Source organism: Lithobates pipiens, unplaced genomic scaffold (assembly GCF_037356315.1).
Source record: "Lithobates pipiens isolate NorthernLeopardFrog02 unplaced genomic scaffold, aLitPip1_a1.2 Scaffold_23, whole genome shotgun sequence".
NCBI lineage: Eukaryota > Metazoa > Chordata > Amphibia > Anura > Ranidae > Lithobates > Lithobates pipiens.
Window position 1 is genome coordinate 212,819,645 of NW_027507785.1, and position 16,294 is coordinate 212,835,938.

General features: G+C 39.8%; 1 protein-coding gene across 2 annotated transcripts; it reads right to left on the reverse strand.

The window, feature by feature from the left end:
- Positions 1-955: 955 nt before the first annotated feature.
- On the reverse strand, positions 956-15,546 carry S1PR1 (sphingosine-1-phosphate receptor 1). 2 transcript variants are annotated; one of them, XR_013262375.1, is made up of 3 exons: positions 15,293-15,546; positions 4,012-8,226; positions 956-1,495 (listed from the first exon to the last, which is right to left on the reverse strand). XR_013262375.1 is itself a non-coding variant. In XM_077452804.1 (2 exons), the coding sequence occupies exon 2, from the start codon at positions 8,103-8,105 to the stop codon at positions 6,999-7,001; it is 1,107 nt and encodes a 368-aa protein (XP_077308930.1). In that variant the 5' UTR covers positions 8,106-8,226; positions 15,293-15,546; the 3' UTR covers positions 1,673-6,998. The 2 variants fall into 2 exon arrangements, 1 of the variants encoding a protein (XP_077308930.1); XM_077452804.1 differs by lacking the exon at positions 956-1,495 and having other exon boundaries at positions 1,673-8,226.
- Between the last annotated feature and the right edge of the window lie 748 nt (positions 15,547-16,294).

Sequence of the window (16,294 nt, forward strand, 5' to 3'; positions counted from 1 at the left end):
AGACTGCTAGATTCTGCAGAAATAATCACTGCAGGGCTGCCCTGTCCTCTTCCTGCTGCTGAAATTTCGGTACTGTGGGGGTTAACAGCTTTGGGTTTCTGGACACCGAACTGCACTTAAGATTATCCCATGTTCCTTCCTGCCTTCTTCTCCATTGACAATGTTCTCAATGGAGCAAAGAGCATGGGGGGGGGGGTTTCCCCTGTAGGAACATCTTTAGTGCAGCTGAGCCTGGAGAGCCAAATCGGTTAACCCCAACAGTACTGGAAGTCCTGTAGCAGGAAGAAGACAGGGCAGCCCTGGTGAAGATTTTTACAGAATCCAGCAGCATGTACTTTGTGGGATATCGTTACAGGTAAGTAATGTCACTACAGCTGTAGAAAAAAAAAAATTTGAATTAGACTTCAAGCGTTATTAATTTGAAAACCAATAATGTAATATACCGCAGCTTACCAATCATTAGATGTGGTGGCTGCAATTGTTTTCTTTTATTTGGCTTTTTTCCCCCTCTGTTTTCACCTGATGATCTGGCCAGTAACATACCTCCTGTTTTAGTGAGATACAACTCTGGAGGAACATGCACAGGGGGGCACAGCAAACAGCAGCATTGTCAGGCTGAGGGGAGACGAGTGGTAACTGTATTAGCATATTTAAAACCACTAACAAGTTGAAGCCAAACTCCAGTTCACATTTTATAATCGGTTACAGCAAACATTTTTTTCCTTTAGGAATAAAGGTTTTGCATTAATAAATGAAGCTGATCAATTTAATCACCCCAGCCAGTGGTAATTGTTTTGCCTCATCCATGTTAACAAATACATCCGGCTGGAGAGATCGTGCTGTGAAAAACACCAGACTTGCTGGCTGGATTACCAGATGAGAATAGACGAAAGCCTAAAAAAGGAAACTAATACAGCTATCAAATCTAAGAATTAATAAGCTACAATATAATAAATGTGTGCTTTTGAGTTTAATATTGCTGTCAGGTTTAGTAAAAAATGTAAATCTAATGTTGAATCCATTTTCAAAATATATCTCTGTAAATTCAGTCACAATGTGGTAAAAAAAAAAAAAATGATCTAAGTGCGTGTGATATAAAAAACAAAAACTGTTCTAAGGCTTGTGGCCTGTTAGCGTTTCACATTTTGTAGCATTGTTGACTGTGTTACTGTTCAGTTTCCTTTTTAGATGTTTGCAGATGTTGGCCTTTTAAGGTTATGTAGTTTGGAAGTAACTAAACAGCCCAGTTCTGTTCAATGATACTCTTTGCAGGCATTCGCTGGTAAGAACCATAAATTCTACGGGCGCTACACATCAGTCATGGCCTCAGAAACATGTGAATGCGTAGACTTCTCCCTTGGGATTTCCTGTCTGGTCATTCTTTAGCAGATGGTATTTCCTGGATCCTCACAATGTTCCGGATCCTTCATTTCAACCATAATTGGAAAGGGACACACAAGTGGGTTGATTTACCAAGGCAATACTGGGAGCAATGCTATTTAAAAAAAAAAACAGGACAACCAATCGTAAATCATTTTTCGGCAACTTAAAACATTCACGTTCACTAATGTTCATTTCTGATTGTTTGCAATTCAATATTCAAACCTGTTATAAGAATAAGATTTTTTTTTTTTTGTTTCAAATCTTTCCACGCTATTCAACCACACAGAGATTATTACAAAATCATCATTTTATTACAGGTTTAAAATACAACGTACTATGTGCAAATACAAAAAAGAAATGTCAGGCATTTAAATACTACGTAAAAAAAAAAAAAAGTTTGTTTAATTGCACTGGTAAAAAAAGAACTAAAACAATATAAAATTAAACAAAAAAGTATTTCAAATGATTCATTAAAAATCATCTGTCAACAGTTTGCGTTTAAAACAACACAGCTTTGTAATATCTGAGAAAAATAAGTTTCCCAAATGGAAAAAAACAATTAATTGGACTTTACATTCAAGGAGAGTTTTGTTTAGCAGTGATTCTAACCTGTTACCACTACTCAGGGCTGAGCTACACAGAGTGTTGAAGATTTTAGCACTTGCTGGTGGTCACTTAATTGGACTAGAGCTATAAAGAAGTTTTTTTCTAGCTTAGTTGTGCTATTAAATTCCCTAGTAGGTAAAGCCCATCTCAGAGGAAAGGAAGAATCCTCCTGTAGGATGTGTTCCCTCCATGGTTCAAGGGTAAAATTCTCATTTAGGTCTAGGGTACCAAAAAAAAACGTTTTACTTGTCCGCTCCCCTGGCAGCCACTGCTCTCCACTGCTCCACTATCCTCCAACTTGTGGATTGTCCCTCAGTATCCTCAAATTCAGTAGAGGAACATGGGCCCTGCTTTGTACTTAATGACATCAGGGGACCTGTGAACATGGTAGTGCGGGGAAGAAGAGTCTGCAGAGACCGGTCTAGCAGTAGGGAGGGATCCTACAGGAGAGGGGGGGATCAGTTAAGTGAAGCTGCTATTACTGTTGCCCTAGACCTAAATGAGCCTTTAACCCCTGCAATGAGGGGGTTTTTGTTTTCCCTGTAGCTCAGCTTTAATCATTAGAAGTTGAAATTGATAGATAAACACATGGAACAAATAGCTCCCTGTGGAGTAAATTAGCTGTAGCATCTTGTAACAATCAATTGCACAAATACTGCTCGAGATTGATTGCTACTACATACTACTTGTTTAGCTTACGCCATAAGGAGACTTTTTTTCTATCTGTTTAGAGAGCAATTTCTACTCTTTATGATTGAGAAATGCCAATTTTAATCTAACAAAGTGAATGCCAACAAGTGGTATAATCTTTTAGTAGGAGGAGATGAAAGTGAATGTATAGTCAAAACTTTTTTTGTTTTTATATAGAATAGATAAGCATTAGAACCCCTATCTATTTGTTATGCTGTCTGGTCCCAAGATACATTCTCCCTCTCTGTATATCCTGGTGACCATTGTCACTGAGACAGAAAGTAATGGGAAATACAAAATATTACAGTTGTCACCAGAACAAGAGGCGAAGGAAAGTCATTCCATGGTGACAACTGTATAAGAGGGGACTTCCCATCACTTTGTAGAGATTTTCCCTCACATCCTGTTGCGTCCTCGGACAGGAAATTAAGGGAAACATCTCTAACAATCACAAGCAGTGAAAAATAAACTGACAGTGGTCTACTCAAAACTAAAAAAAAAAAAAACGTTTGGCCATACATATACTTTATATTAGAACTATAGACAGAACTTTTTTTTTCTTTTGGGTAGAGTAAGGGAGGATTATAACCCATGTTGGTTTATTTTTTTGCCATCTGTGCCCCATTGGGGAGATTTACCTTCACTTCCTGTCCCATAGCCAAACAGGAAGTGAGAGGAAATTCCTACAATTTCTCCCCCCCCCCCCCCCCCCAGGTCACCAGAACTAGTTTCCCCATTGGATTATTTCCTCTATTACTTTTCTGAGGACAACCAAAAAATTTGTCTTTTTATTTTACTTTCTATTTCAATGATAAAGGTCAAAAAGAGAGGGTGAATCTCCCTAACGGGGGCACAGACAGCAATAGAGACCTGACAGATGTTCTAATCCCTCTCCACTCTATCCAAAACTAAAGATAACGGTTTGCCTTTAGTTTTGCTTTAAAATTACTAGCTTAGCCCTCACTGTGGTGGTAGACAGTTACTACCCACTGCCAAGCTATTAGAGCACGTCTATGTTCGATATACAACAACAATTAATCAATTTAGGTTAACTGGAATACCTTCTGTTGGTGTGGCTCTAGATGGTGCCAATAAATAAGTGCTATACAAGTGTATATACAAGTTGTGGCTGTACATCTATTTGATCTTGTGTCGTATTAACAGTAAAACATTTGTAAAATAAACAAGAGTAAATGACAGTAAATGGCTGAATTAACATGAATCTAATTTCCAAGTAAACCCGTGACAAGAGCAACATGGAGGCTGCCATTGGAGAAACTTCATATGAAAACACAAAACACAAACTGACTGGCTGTTATGCTGACGGGCTACCTTTAATGGCCTGGAACGTATATGCAGATCGTGGAAGTCAGACATTTTTATGAGTCAATTTGTAGTGGGTCATTGATTGAAGTTTCAGTATGACAGCCAGGCACATTTTCAAGAACGGGAGGTCTGCAATGGAAGCTTCCAAGTTCCTGTCATTACAGGTTTCCTAGTAGATGACCGAAAATCATTTTAATGATATAACAAGCACCTAAAATACATCAACATTTGGACATTTACTAAAAGCAAAAGGTTTATAGCAAAGTACACTTGATGTGGTCAGAAAATAAATCACATGCAGGCTGAACATACTTATGACTCACACCACCCAAACTAATATTTGAGTTTTGTCAGGTATTGTTGAGTTGAATCACATACTCATCACACACTCATTTCTTATACATTTTAGGGATGGTGATGGTGACATTCCCATGTTTGTTCACTTGTCACCCTCATTTTCAGCTGGTCTTAGTTTCACAGTTTTAATATCTATACTATACATACAATAGAGCAGTGGTATACTGTCTGAAGACTCATGGTGGGTTGTAGATGATATATTTAGTGAAGAGATCTCTCCTTCGGAACTCTTAGGTATAGGAATGGACTCCGACTGCCTCTGTTTACAGCTGAAATCATTTTAATTTAATAAATTAAAATTGTATATCGTAGGGAATGATTGGAACCTTTGTCTGGACTTTTTTTGCTATCTGTGCTCCCACTGAAGTGGCTTTTCCCAACATCCTGTCCTATCATACATAGGAAGTAGTCGGTAGTAGTAAATCTCCCCAACAAACAAGACAGCAATAAAAACTCTAATAACACTGTAATCCATCTTTAGTCTGTCCAATACTAACAATCTTGGCTCAGTTTGTATTTTATTGGGGAAATGTTTTGGCTCTTCATAACACCCGTTAAGGGAAATCGTGCACAAACTGTGTATCTTAAGTCTGCAGAGCTTATCTTTAATATTGTACACATATCAAAGCCCAAATTAAATATATATCTATTCTAAATTATTACATAGCCTGTAATGACATAAACTTCACTATATTTAGTAAAATAGTTCAAAATATTTTAACAGGGTCAGCTTATTTTGAAGGATGAGTGACCTTTTAAACAAGGTGCACTTACTGTAATTTTTCCCCAGATGCCCACTTACCTGGCAAATGTGCCCGCAACCTCTGTTTTCATTTATGTTCTAGAACTAATCCTTGGTGCTGGCTGTGAATGCAAAGTAAATTTGTGTAAGGTTCTATGGGAATGTCTCCTAAATGCAGGAGATGCTTGGGAGGAGATGGTACCATCAAACCAAGTGAAAATCTACAGCATGTGTGCAGCCAGCACCAAAGATTGCTACTAGAATGTAAACAAAGTGTGTAGGTCAAGGGTATAATTGCAAGATAAGTATGCATCTGGAGAGGTGGGAAAAATACAGCTTATTTGTATATATATCTTGAGGGAATGCCACAGTCTTTTTCTTTTACAAAGCCCCCATAAGTACTGAGCTATATAGGTAAAAAAGCTTCTAATACACTAGGAGCAGGAGACCAATCGTCACGCCACAGGGAAATGTGATTAGGGCACGCATTTATACCATCCCAGACAATTATATGTTTTCAAAGGTCAGAAAGGGCTACCGTTACCACTTCTGCCACCACTTACCCCTAACCTCCCCAGTGACAAAGAATGCAACAAAATACCACATTATGTCTTAACATTTCCCCTTTCTATTTCCAAAAAAATATAATTCATGATATGTTCACTTTAAGGAGTAAGAACAAAGGACCCTTATGGTAACTTTCTGTGATGACTTCTGCTTTTCATTAGATTATTGTACAAATAATGCTATTTTATCAGTTAAGAAAAATATGATATAGTGGGGCTGTTTTATATAAATTTCAGTCATTGGCTAGTAAAAGGGATGTCCAGTTAGGTCCCAGGGTTTCGTTTTTTGTTTTTTTACTTTACTTTTTTTTCAGAACTTATGTTTTTTTCTATGCAATAGGGTAAAGTGGAAATACACATCAACCCCTATTAAATAATCAGACTTAATTTTTCACTATTCTGATGTCAGTAAACTGAACTTTGATAGGCTACTATAGGGTCTGTAATTTGCACAACCTAAAGCGCGGGTCTAAGCCTATCTCATCTTAAATCTGTTCCCACCCCAATTCTAAGTCCAATACTAACTAGCCTGTAGAGGAAACATATATACTTACCTACTCCCTGGGCACTCTGGTCCAGTCACTGGATCGACTCCCAGTGCTGGTTTCAGGGTAGAGGAACAACAGCCATCAAACGATGACCCATAGTAAGCCCATCCAGGCATTCCACTGAAGCCGGCTGCTGGGGAGATCAGGTGACCAGACTGGAGCACCCAGGGAATAGGTAAGTATACACATCTTTCCTCTACAGGCTAATTAGTATAGGGCTTAGAATGGGGGTGGAAGCAGGTTTAAGATTAGGTTTTGACCAGACTTATGTCTGATCTGGGTGTATGCCTTCAGAACTTAAATTAGACAAGCGTAAACTAGACCCTTTCAGGGTCAGAGAATTCATGTTGACTCAAACTTTTAGAACATATTTAGAGAGAGATGAGAGTAGAGACGTTTGTAGAATAAACCAAGTGCCCAGAATGTCTCTTCTAGAGAAAGTTTAATAACTACGTGTCCTATGCACTTTCAGTAAGTGTTATTAGATTGCATGGTAGCACTGCAAGCACAGGTAAAGATCCACTTCATTAAAATATGTTTCAGTGAAATTCACATCCTTCCAGGCAAGACTAGTGTTCCACAAGAAGCTGTCTAGTTTATGCAGCTTGTTTACTCCTTTTTTTCCTTTTAAGTCAAGTGCTTTGCATCTCCATTCAGAACTAATGCTACTTGTCTGGACTTTGCATGTCCTTAGCATTTTCCAGAGGGTAAGGAGATATTCCATTAGGTGGCCATGCCCACTTACAGCAGCTTATCAAACCCACGTCTGCTGTCCATGTGTTAGGAGGAGGAAGTCATGTTGCCAGAGGACATTAGGGTCACTGGGTAGTCCACCTCATCCTTTTGTGGGTGAGAAGAATTGTCCGACCTGCTTCGGCTGAACTCCATTCCTGTGATAATTGGCCTTTTAACTTTTGCCCCTGCGTTCAGAATGGAGCCATGGCAGCACACTGCCATTTTTAGGAAGGCACGTCTCATCTCCCTGTTGGTCAGGGTGTAAATGATGGGATTTGTGGCAGAGTTAAGAACTGCAAGGGACAAAAAGTATTCAGCCTTAAAGAGAACCTCACAAGCTCTAACTTCACAGCCAAAATCCAACAAGAGGAAAATAAAGAGTGGTGACCAACATAAAATGAAGACACTTAAGACAATAATAACTGTTTTAAGCAATGCCATGGACTTCTCTGAACTTCTGCTTGTTCTGGCGCAGTTTTTCCTAAAGGTCAGACTTCTGCTTCGTGTTCTTACCAAGAAGTAGATCCTGGCGTATAGAATGACAATAGCCATCAATAAAATGCAGAAAATGGTGGTACAGAAGAGAATATAATGTTTATGATACAAGGGAAGAACTGTGGAGCAATTTTTCATTTCCTCCAAGCAGTTCCAGCCCATAATTGGTAGACCTCCAAGGAATAAAGACACAAGCCAACAACCACTAATCAGAAGGAAGGACCTCGAGCTTTTGCTACCATTGTGCAACTTCATCTTCAACATGGTGATGTAGCGCTCAATAGCAATTGCCAAGAGACTGAAGACTGAAGCAGAGAGAGCAACAAACATACTTCCTTCCCGTATAAACCATTGATATGGTGTCAACTTGAACGTATTTGAACCAGAAAGTAGAATGTTGGCGGTGTAAGCAGCTCCAGCTAATAAATCCGAAAGTGCCAAGTTGCCAATAAAGTAATACATTGGACGATGGAACTTCTTGGTTCGCCAGATGGTTAGGAGTACAAGAATGTTCTCCAATATAATGAAGCAGCAGATAATTATAAATATAATAGAGCTTGACTTCAGACCATTCTTGGTAGGATGCTTGTACTTCCCTGTGTAATTATAATGCAATATAATAATACTGTCATCAAAAGAGTCGTTATGAGCCATCATTTTGGCAGTTGCAGTTGGTGTAGTTCCTTGAAATCAACACTAGATGTCAGATGTGGTGTTCAAATGAAGCTCCGGTAGCTGAGATTCCTGCTCCGCGGTATATATGACTATACTTGCATTCCTAAAACCACATAATTACATATTGGTTAGATCGTTCTCATTTTGTTCATGCAGTAAGAATGTATTTTGCAGCTTTAGCATTTGCAATATTATATTAAAAAAACTATTATGATTTCTTTAGACCCTTTCCGTTACCTTAAATCAAATAAACATCTATTTTATTACACTTTTTTGTTTTTGTTCTGTAATGCATTTCATTCACATTACCTTGCTACCAAAAACAAAACTGTAACTATATCCAACATACAATTTGGGGCTCATACCTAAGCCATACATGTTACAATTTGATTGTACAATCACTTTTAGATTTACTAACAACTATGTAGTGTGAATTCCTACCTGAATGCATATAAGGTAAATAGATAATTTACATATAGAAACTGAAGAGGAGATTTTACAGGTTTTGTAGAATGTATGACCAGACAGTGTCTGTGTGTCTATAGCAATACGTCAGACTGTACAAGGTGCAAATCTAACAGATTTCTTCATCCATGCTCAACAGCATGGATGGACCAATCTGCTGCTGGCAGAACACCCAAACTGTGCCTGCATCTAACTGGATGCAGGCATTGGTTGGCCAACTATCTTCTGCCTGGCTCCTTCAATTTTCCGATCAAATAATGTCAGGTGGGAGGGTGCCAAAAGGACCATCCATGGATTGAATTTGGCAACTTCATCAGGAACTGGTCAAAATTCACAGCCTAAATTAATTAGACAAACGCTGACTAGATGCTAGAGTCAACACATACAGTCCAATTTTTTACAATATTTTTAAAATATTACTAAATCTGCCAATACTTACCTCCCTTCCATTAATGCAGCATTCGAGAGAACGCACTCTAGCGCCAATATCTACATCTAGTCTTCTTTCTGATTCAGTATCTTCAGCCATCCTGATTGGCTGGGCTGGGATGATCCTCGCATACACACAAGAGTTATAGTAGAATTCCAGAATAAACCTACCTAGTCTTAGTACCTCCGACAAACACCTATGCTAACTTACCTGTGTAAGAAAGATGTAATGTAGTTACTAATATTTCAGCTGCTCTGGTCCAGTCAGTTGCAGCTGCAGGGGAGAGGAAGGACTGCCAACAATGGATGGACCATGGGAGCCACTCCCAGGCATCCCCCATCTCCCCTGCAGCTGCAGCTGGCTGACACAGGCAATTAAATAACTGGAGTCGGCTGAAAATAAGTAACTATATACATTACATCTTTCTTACACAGGTAAATCAGCATAGGTGTTAGGGAAGGGGGGCATTTTAAGACTAGTTAGGTTTATTCTGGAAGTCTACTTTAATTCATTCCAGCACCAATGCATGCTGAGACTGTGTACGCTGGGATACCAGCGGTATTTGGGTCTCGTTAAACAAATGCATTACACTGGTAATATAGAAATGCATTCCTGCAGCATCTAGTGGCTTTTGGACATATTATAATCATATATATAGTATGGGAGAGATTTACTAAAACTGGTGCACACAGAATCTGGTGCAGCTCTGCTTAGTAACCAATCAGCTTCTAGGTTTTATTTTGCCAAAGCTTAATGGAACAAGCTGAAGTTAGAAGCTGATTGGTTACTATGTATAACTGCACCAGATTCTGTGTGCACCAATTTTAGTAAATCTCCCCCAATGTCTGTAATATGTAGATGTAACTATAAGCTTTTATGCAGTTAGTTTATAATAACTGTACATTGATACAGGTGGCATTGCAATACGTGCAGAAATGGGCGGCACTGTTATTAATCAATGTGGATCTCCTCTGACTGCAGGAAAGGTGATGATTTTTGCAAACCCTACTGATGAGCTGGGGAGCTTCCCCTGCAGTGTCGCTTTGTTCAGTAGATGTGTGGAGTCACTCTATACTATAGAGGAAGCGTGTGAAGTAAGGCTGATTTTGCGCAAGTAGAGCGGTAAAGCTTGGCTAACAGAAAGTTGTGAGCTGGAAGAAAGGAAATGAAGCCAGCAAGAACTAGAACTGAAATAGTACAATTTGTTCCAAATCCAGAGGACACATACTGGAAGTGTCCGAGAGGCACAGACTACTGTAACAAGAGCCAAGGATCTCCTGAATATGTTTATACCCTTAGCATACCTGATCTGCATGGCATTATTATAGCAGGAGCTTTATTTTCTGCTAGTGCATTCTCATGGTGGGTAACTCACTCTCCATCTCAGCCATTCAAAAACATCTTGTATTTATTTCATAGAGTACAAAGCTTTCTGTGATTGGAGGAGGGGAGATCATGCCATTCATCTGCCCCTCCTCTTATCATATAATGCCTTGCCATTTCTCTCCATCACTGTAAATCTATGCATTTCTAGTGAATTGCTTTAAAGGGAATCTGTGCTTTATCCATACACATTAAATCCACAGTTTTTGTTCCCTCCTTATACTTACCTTTGCTTAATTTTCACACCTTTCAGAGCAACTTATAAAGAGCTTCTTCTTTTTGCGGCATAACACTAATCACTGCAGACCAAGAAGGAGATTTACTAAAACTGTTGCGCACAGAATCTGGTGCAGCTGTGCATATTAACCAATCAGCTTCTTCAGCTTGTTCAATTAAGCTTAGACAATTAGGAAAGCAAGAAATGCCGGCAACTCAATTGCTTCTTCTTAAATCTTTATTGAGCACTAACAGCAGTGCGACATCTAAAGTGCTAACATGTTTCGGCCAGAGCCTTCCTTATAACATGCTATTAGGAAGGCTCTGGCCGAAACATGTTAGCACTTTAGATCGCGCACTGGTGTTAGTGCTCAATAAAGATTTAAGAAGAAGCAATCAAGTTGCCAGCATTTCTTGCCAGCCAGAGGAAAGCTCTGTCTGAAACATTTTAGCACTTTAGATGTCGCACTGCTGTTGTTGCTCAATAAAGATTTAAGAAGAAGCAATCAAGTTTCCGGCACTTCTTGCTATTTTGATGTTTATGGGATACAACAAGCCTGAGCACCATTATTCAGCTCATCATTCAACAATCATGCGGTAGAGCTTGGGAGAGTTTTGGTCTACATTTTGACAATTAGGGTGCATTCACACTGAACATGGGTTTGAAATTGTTCAATCCCGCATTTCAGTGCAAGACATCTGTGTGGGTTCATGCACAGATATCTATTGAAATCGTCCCTGAAGTAGAAAAAAAAAAGTAGTGCAGGAACTACATTTGGAAATCAGCAATTCAGAGAGTGCCTTTGCCAGCAATAGGCTGCAATTTAGCATGCAATTTGACATGTCAAATTGCATGTCAAATCGCGCCGATGTGAATGGGGGCGAAAACCTAGAAGCTGATTGGTTATTATGCACAGCTGCACCAGATTCTGTGTGCACCAGTTTTAGTAAATTTCCCCCCATGTGTCTGATGTGGAGTCCAGAGGTACACTGAGGTACTATACAGAATTCGTATTTGTGAGTAAATTAGAATAAAATGCATGCAATCACTATGCTGCAATGTTAGTGACTGGCGTAGGATGGAGGCTAGAGCCAGGGACTCTATAGGGATTTTATACGTTATTGTATTTCTTTGATATTAGAGCCAAGGAAGGTAGGGGTGGTCCCCTTGCACTAAGCCTAGTACTAAGTACTGTAAACCAGGTGACCATGAGAACACTGTATATTACAGGTTACACCGTGCATTGTTACAGACCAAGATGGTGGAAATTAACATTTTTTCAGAGCTCCGACTAGTACCTAATGTCAAAAGCCATCATGTAATGATTCTTTTTGGGATTGTTAACAACTATTTCCCCAAAATATCTGCCTTGCATACAACAGCAATCAATCAGCTATTACTGAGTCAAATGACTCCTACATAAATAAATCACGCGCAGTGGTGTATTTACATTACATAGTAATGACTGTGCAAAGGTATCAGCTAATGTTTAGCTGGGGTCTCTTGTAAATCAATGTCATGTTGACTTCCCATAGGGATAGCAGCTGTTAAAGGACAAATGCCAGGGTTGTGGATAATGTAAGTATATCTTAGAAAGCAAATCAAGTGAAATTCATCAATATACAGGGTCTGCGTTCTCATGAGGGGGAACAATTGTTTTTGTTAGAACAGATTAGGGGGACAATAAGGGGTATTTAACAAGCAGGGTGGGCTACACCTATGCATGGAGTACAATGCTTGGGTAGGCTGTGTTCTCCATCTAGGTCTTTTTGTAATTTCTTTAATGTGCAAAAAAAAATTTAAAATTTTATATGCGTAAGGTACCAAGACAAATCCTTTTTTGGTACAAATCATTTTAGTGTTGACATGACAATCAGGCAGCGTACAAAAGTAGAAGATTACAAGTAACCCTAGGACTCAACTAAGAGTTACGACCCCAGTTTGCTAACACACACAGTATTGTTCATATTAAATGATCCGATCGTAAATTATGAAGATTTAAGAGCAGCCATCACTCACTGTGCTCAGCCAAAAATTTAAATCAATCATTTATTTTTCAGATTTGGAAACAGATCCAGAATAAAGCATCTGCCTGTCCTCAAACAAATATTTATGGCAAGGAACTCAGTTTAAACTTCTCCCCAGTTCAGCTGTTGAATGAGACACCAAAATAAAATGCCGATTGGTTGCAAATATTTTGGAAGAACTTTTTTTATTAAAATGATTGCTAAACACCTATTATCAAACCAACACACAGCCTGCTACTAACAATAATCAGATTGGTGGCTTTGTCTATTGTGATCGGGGTGTATACAGTCAGGCTAACCCATGAAGACCTTCAGATGACTTCTAGAAGTCAAAGGGTTCTTATAGCTGGCTTAAATAGGTGGAAAGTTTGAGTTGATTAATTAGGACCTAAGGCTAGAGGAGGCATTAGCTAAAATGCAAATAAATGCACCCTGCACCTTGTAAAGGAAAGTAGTATGTGATATTTACATATGGGGACAGTAGAGCAGGTGTGTATACTGAGCTCCCCTTCAGCTTAAGGGTATTCTTTTTGCTACTTAACTGGTTGCTGACCGTTATCTCACCATCATCACAATGCAATTGCCATGCCTCCCCGTACAAGTTAGCACAAGGGAAATTCATTTAGCAATGCAAATAAATTAGCTATCACCCCTTTATGGGAAAGTTAAGCTGATCATACACAACTTCATGGAAGCAAGCAATCCAACTGACCATGGAGAAAAGGGGATTAAGCTTTTACAGCATATGCACTATCTATGCCTATGGGAATAATATGGGGGGGAGGGCTGTGCAGGTCCTGGCGGGGTCCTGCTCATTGAGTCCCAACTCACATCTGCGTGATTTGAAGCGCGTTTTCAGAAGTACTTCAATGCTTGACAGCAGACTTCTACGTTATTTGTGAAATTCCAGCCTAACATCCGTCTCCTTCTTATTGTAGCTTGCCTTCCTTTGGCTAAATTAAAAGGCTCAAGCTAAATTGCGGGAAAAAAAATCACATGAAAACTTTCACATTTAAGTGTGAATCTAGGCTAAGACATCTCTCTGACTATGGGCACTCTTAGCATAAAAAAAAGTTGCCTGTGAGAATCGGGCAAGGGTTGGGTCATGCAGAGTGTGAGGGCGATAATACGCTTCTTATTGGGCACAGAACATTTCCAACTTGCTGGAAAATCTCTGCTGTTGGGTGTTTAAAGAAAAGGAAAGGATGAGCTGAGGTGTCTCATGGCCATAAAGTAGTGTGGGTGGGTTTGCAGGATAAGCTTATTTCACCATCGAGCGTTGTTTGTACAAATGTAAAAACAACTGTATACAGATGAAAAGAATTTATATTCTATTATCATTTGTCATTTTTCATCATCAGATTGTGAAACCAATTATCTCTGCCAATAAATATAATATAGTGGTAACCTACTTTATCACAGTCCTTGTCAAACTTTTTACCCCAAGGGAACCTTTGAGGTAGTTTCCAAGTCTGGATGGGCAGTGGGAAGCATGCCCCTTACATTGATGGTCATTGGGAAAAATGTTCCTTAGATTGGTGGTCAGTGGCAAAAATACCTTCTACATTTTTGGTCAGTTAGAAGAATGCCCCTTACATTGGTAGTCAGTGGGAAGAATGTGCCTTGCATTGGTGGTCAGTAGGAAGAATGTCCCTTATATTGGCAGTCAGTAGGATGAATGCTCCATACATTGGTAGTCTGCGGGAAGAATGCTCCTTACATTGGTAGTCAGCGGGAAGCATGTTCCTTACATTGGTAGTCAGCGGGAAGCATGCCCCTTACATTTATGGTCAGTTGGAAGAATGTTCCTTACATTGGTGGTCAGTGGCAAGAATGTCTTACATTTTTAGTCAGTGGGAAGAATGTCCCATACATTGGTGGTCAGTGGGAAGAATGCCCTTTAAATTGGTGACCAGTGGGAAGGATGCTCCTTACATTGGTGGTTATTGGGAATAGTGACCCTTAAATTGGTGGCCAGTGTGAAGAATGCCCCTTACATTGGTGGTCAGTGGGAAGAGTGACTCTTAAATTGGTGGTCAGTGGGAAGAATGCCCCTTACATTGGTGGTCAGTGAGAAGAGTGACCCTTACATTGGTGGTTAAAATGCCCCTTATATTGGTAGTCATTGGAAGGAATGCCCTTTAAATTGGTGGTCAATGCAAGAATGCCCCTTACATTGGTGGTCAGTAGCAAGAATGAACCTTACATTGGTAGTCATTGGCAAGAATGCCCTTTACATTGGTGGTCAGTGACAAGAATGCCCCTTACTTTAGTAGTCAGTGGTATGAATGCCACTGACTTTGCCCAGGGGATGACGAGCTGGGAACTATGCAAGCACTATCTGATGGAAGGTCAATCAGCCACAGATAAAGGAACCCCTAATAACCTCTGGAGGATCCCTATGTTTCCATAGGACACCAGCTAAGACTTGCAGCTTTAGCCATAATTTCCATGTAAAGAGAATCGTTTTACCGCAGAAAAAGTTGCAGAAAGAATCTCTGGTGCAAGGAGTTTCGGACACTAAAACTGCAATGTTGCGACCAGTTAAACATCAATAAGCATCACCAGACTCCAGTATAGGTGTATTTCTTATGAACAATGTTCTATGATGAAATGCACATATTATAGTCACATTGTAAGTCCTTACCTTGGAGCAACAATTGCAGACTCCTTGTGATCACACAGCTGGGACAGAACAAACTCCACTCTGCTTTTGTCCAGTAAGTGACATTTAAATAGCCCATGGAGCACCTACACCATTGCAGGGATCACAGATGCTTTCTTCCCTTGTAGATAAGACTCCAGCATTCCTTCTTTCTCTGGCTCCTCAGCACTTTCCAGGGAGTCTGTTCATGTAGTTCACTTTCAATGTCAGTCCAGTGCTGCTTGTCCTCCCCAGCAAGCAATACTAGAGAGTAAAAGATGTGTGAGCTGAGAAATGGGAGTCACAGCCCCGCCCCCAGCCCTCCTCTCAGCTTCTGTACCTCTCATACAGGTCAATGGGATTCCCCTCTCAGCAGAAACACTGCATTGATTTGCATGGGTGAGAGCACACACTTTCACACTTTACTGTGTATAGAGCATTTTAATAGCATTGTGTGTAAGGTGGGTTTTTTTTTTTTCAATTTTACTGTCAACTGAAATTTAATTACAGAGGTTTCACAAATGAACAGAGTAAATAATCCACCAGTTTCAAGATCTAAATCACAATTACAAAATCACACATTAAAGTAGAACTAAGGCTGCATTCACACCAAAGAAAAACAAAAAACAAAAAGACAAAACAATACATTGTGTAAACAATTTATAATACATTGTGTAAGATTGCAGATATGATGCCTTTTTAAGCAGCCCAACGCACCACAGTGCATAGACTGGAATGAGGTGTCCTTTTGTAGCACTTCAATAAAGTTTAAAAAGATTAAATAAAAAGGGAATTAGTGTGTTGCATTGTAAAAGCGCAAAGCCCTGCCCCTACACAATGGACACCAGCCCGATGGCATTTTACCATGCGCCTGGTGTAAATGAGCCCTTAACCACTTGCCGCCTGCCCACCATCAAATGATGGCTGGGCGGCGCGGCTCTTGTTTTGGGTAGATGTCATATGACAGCCCTCCAGAACGACCGCTCTCGTGCGCCCGTGGGGGGG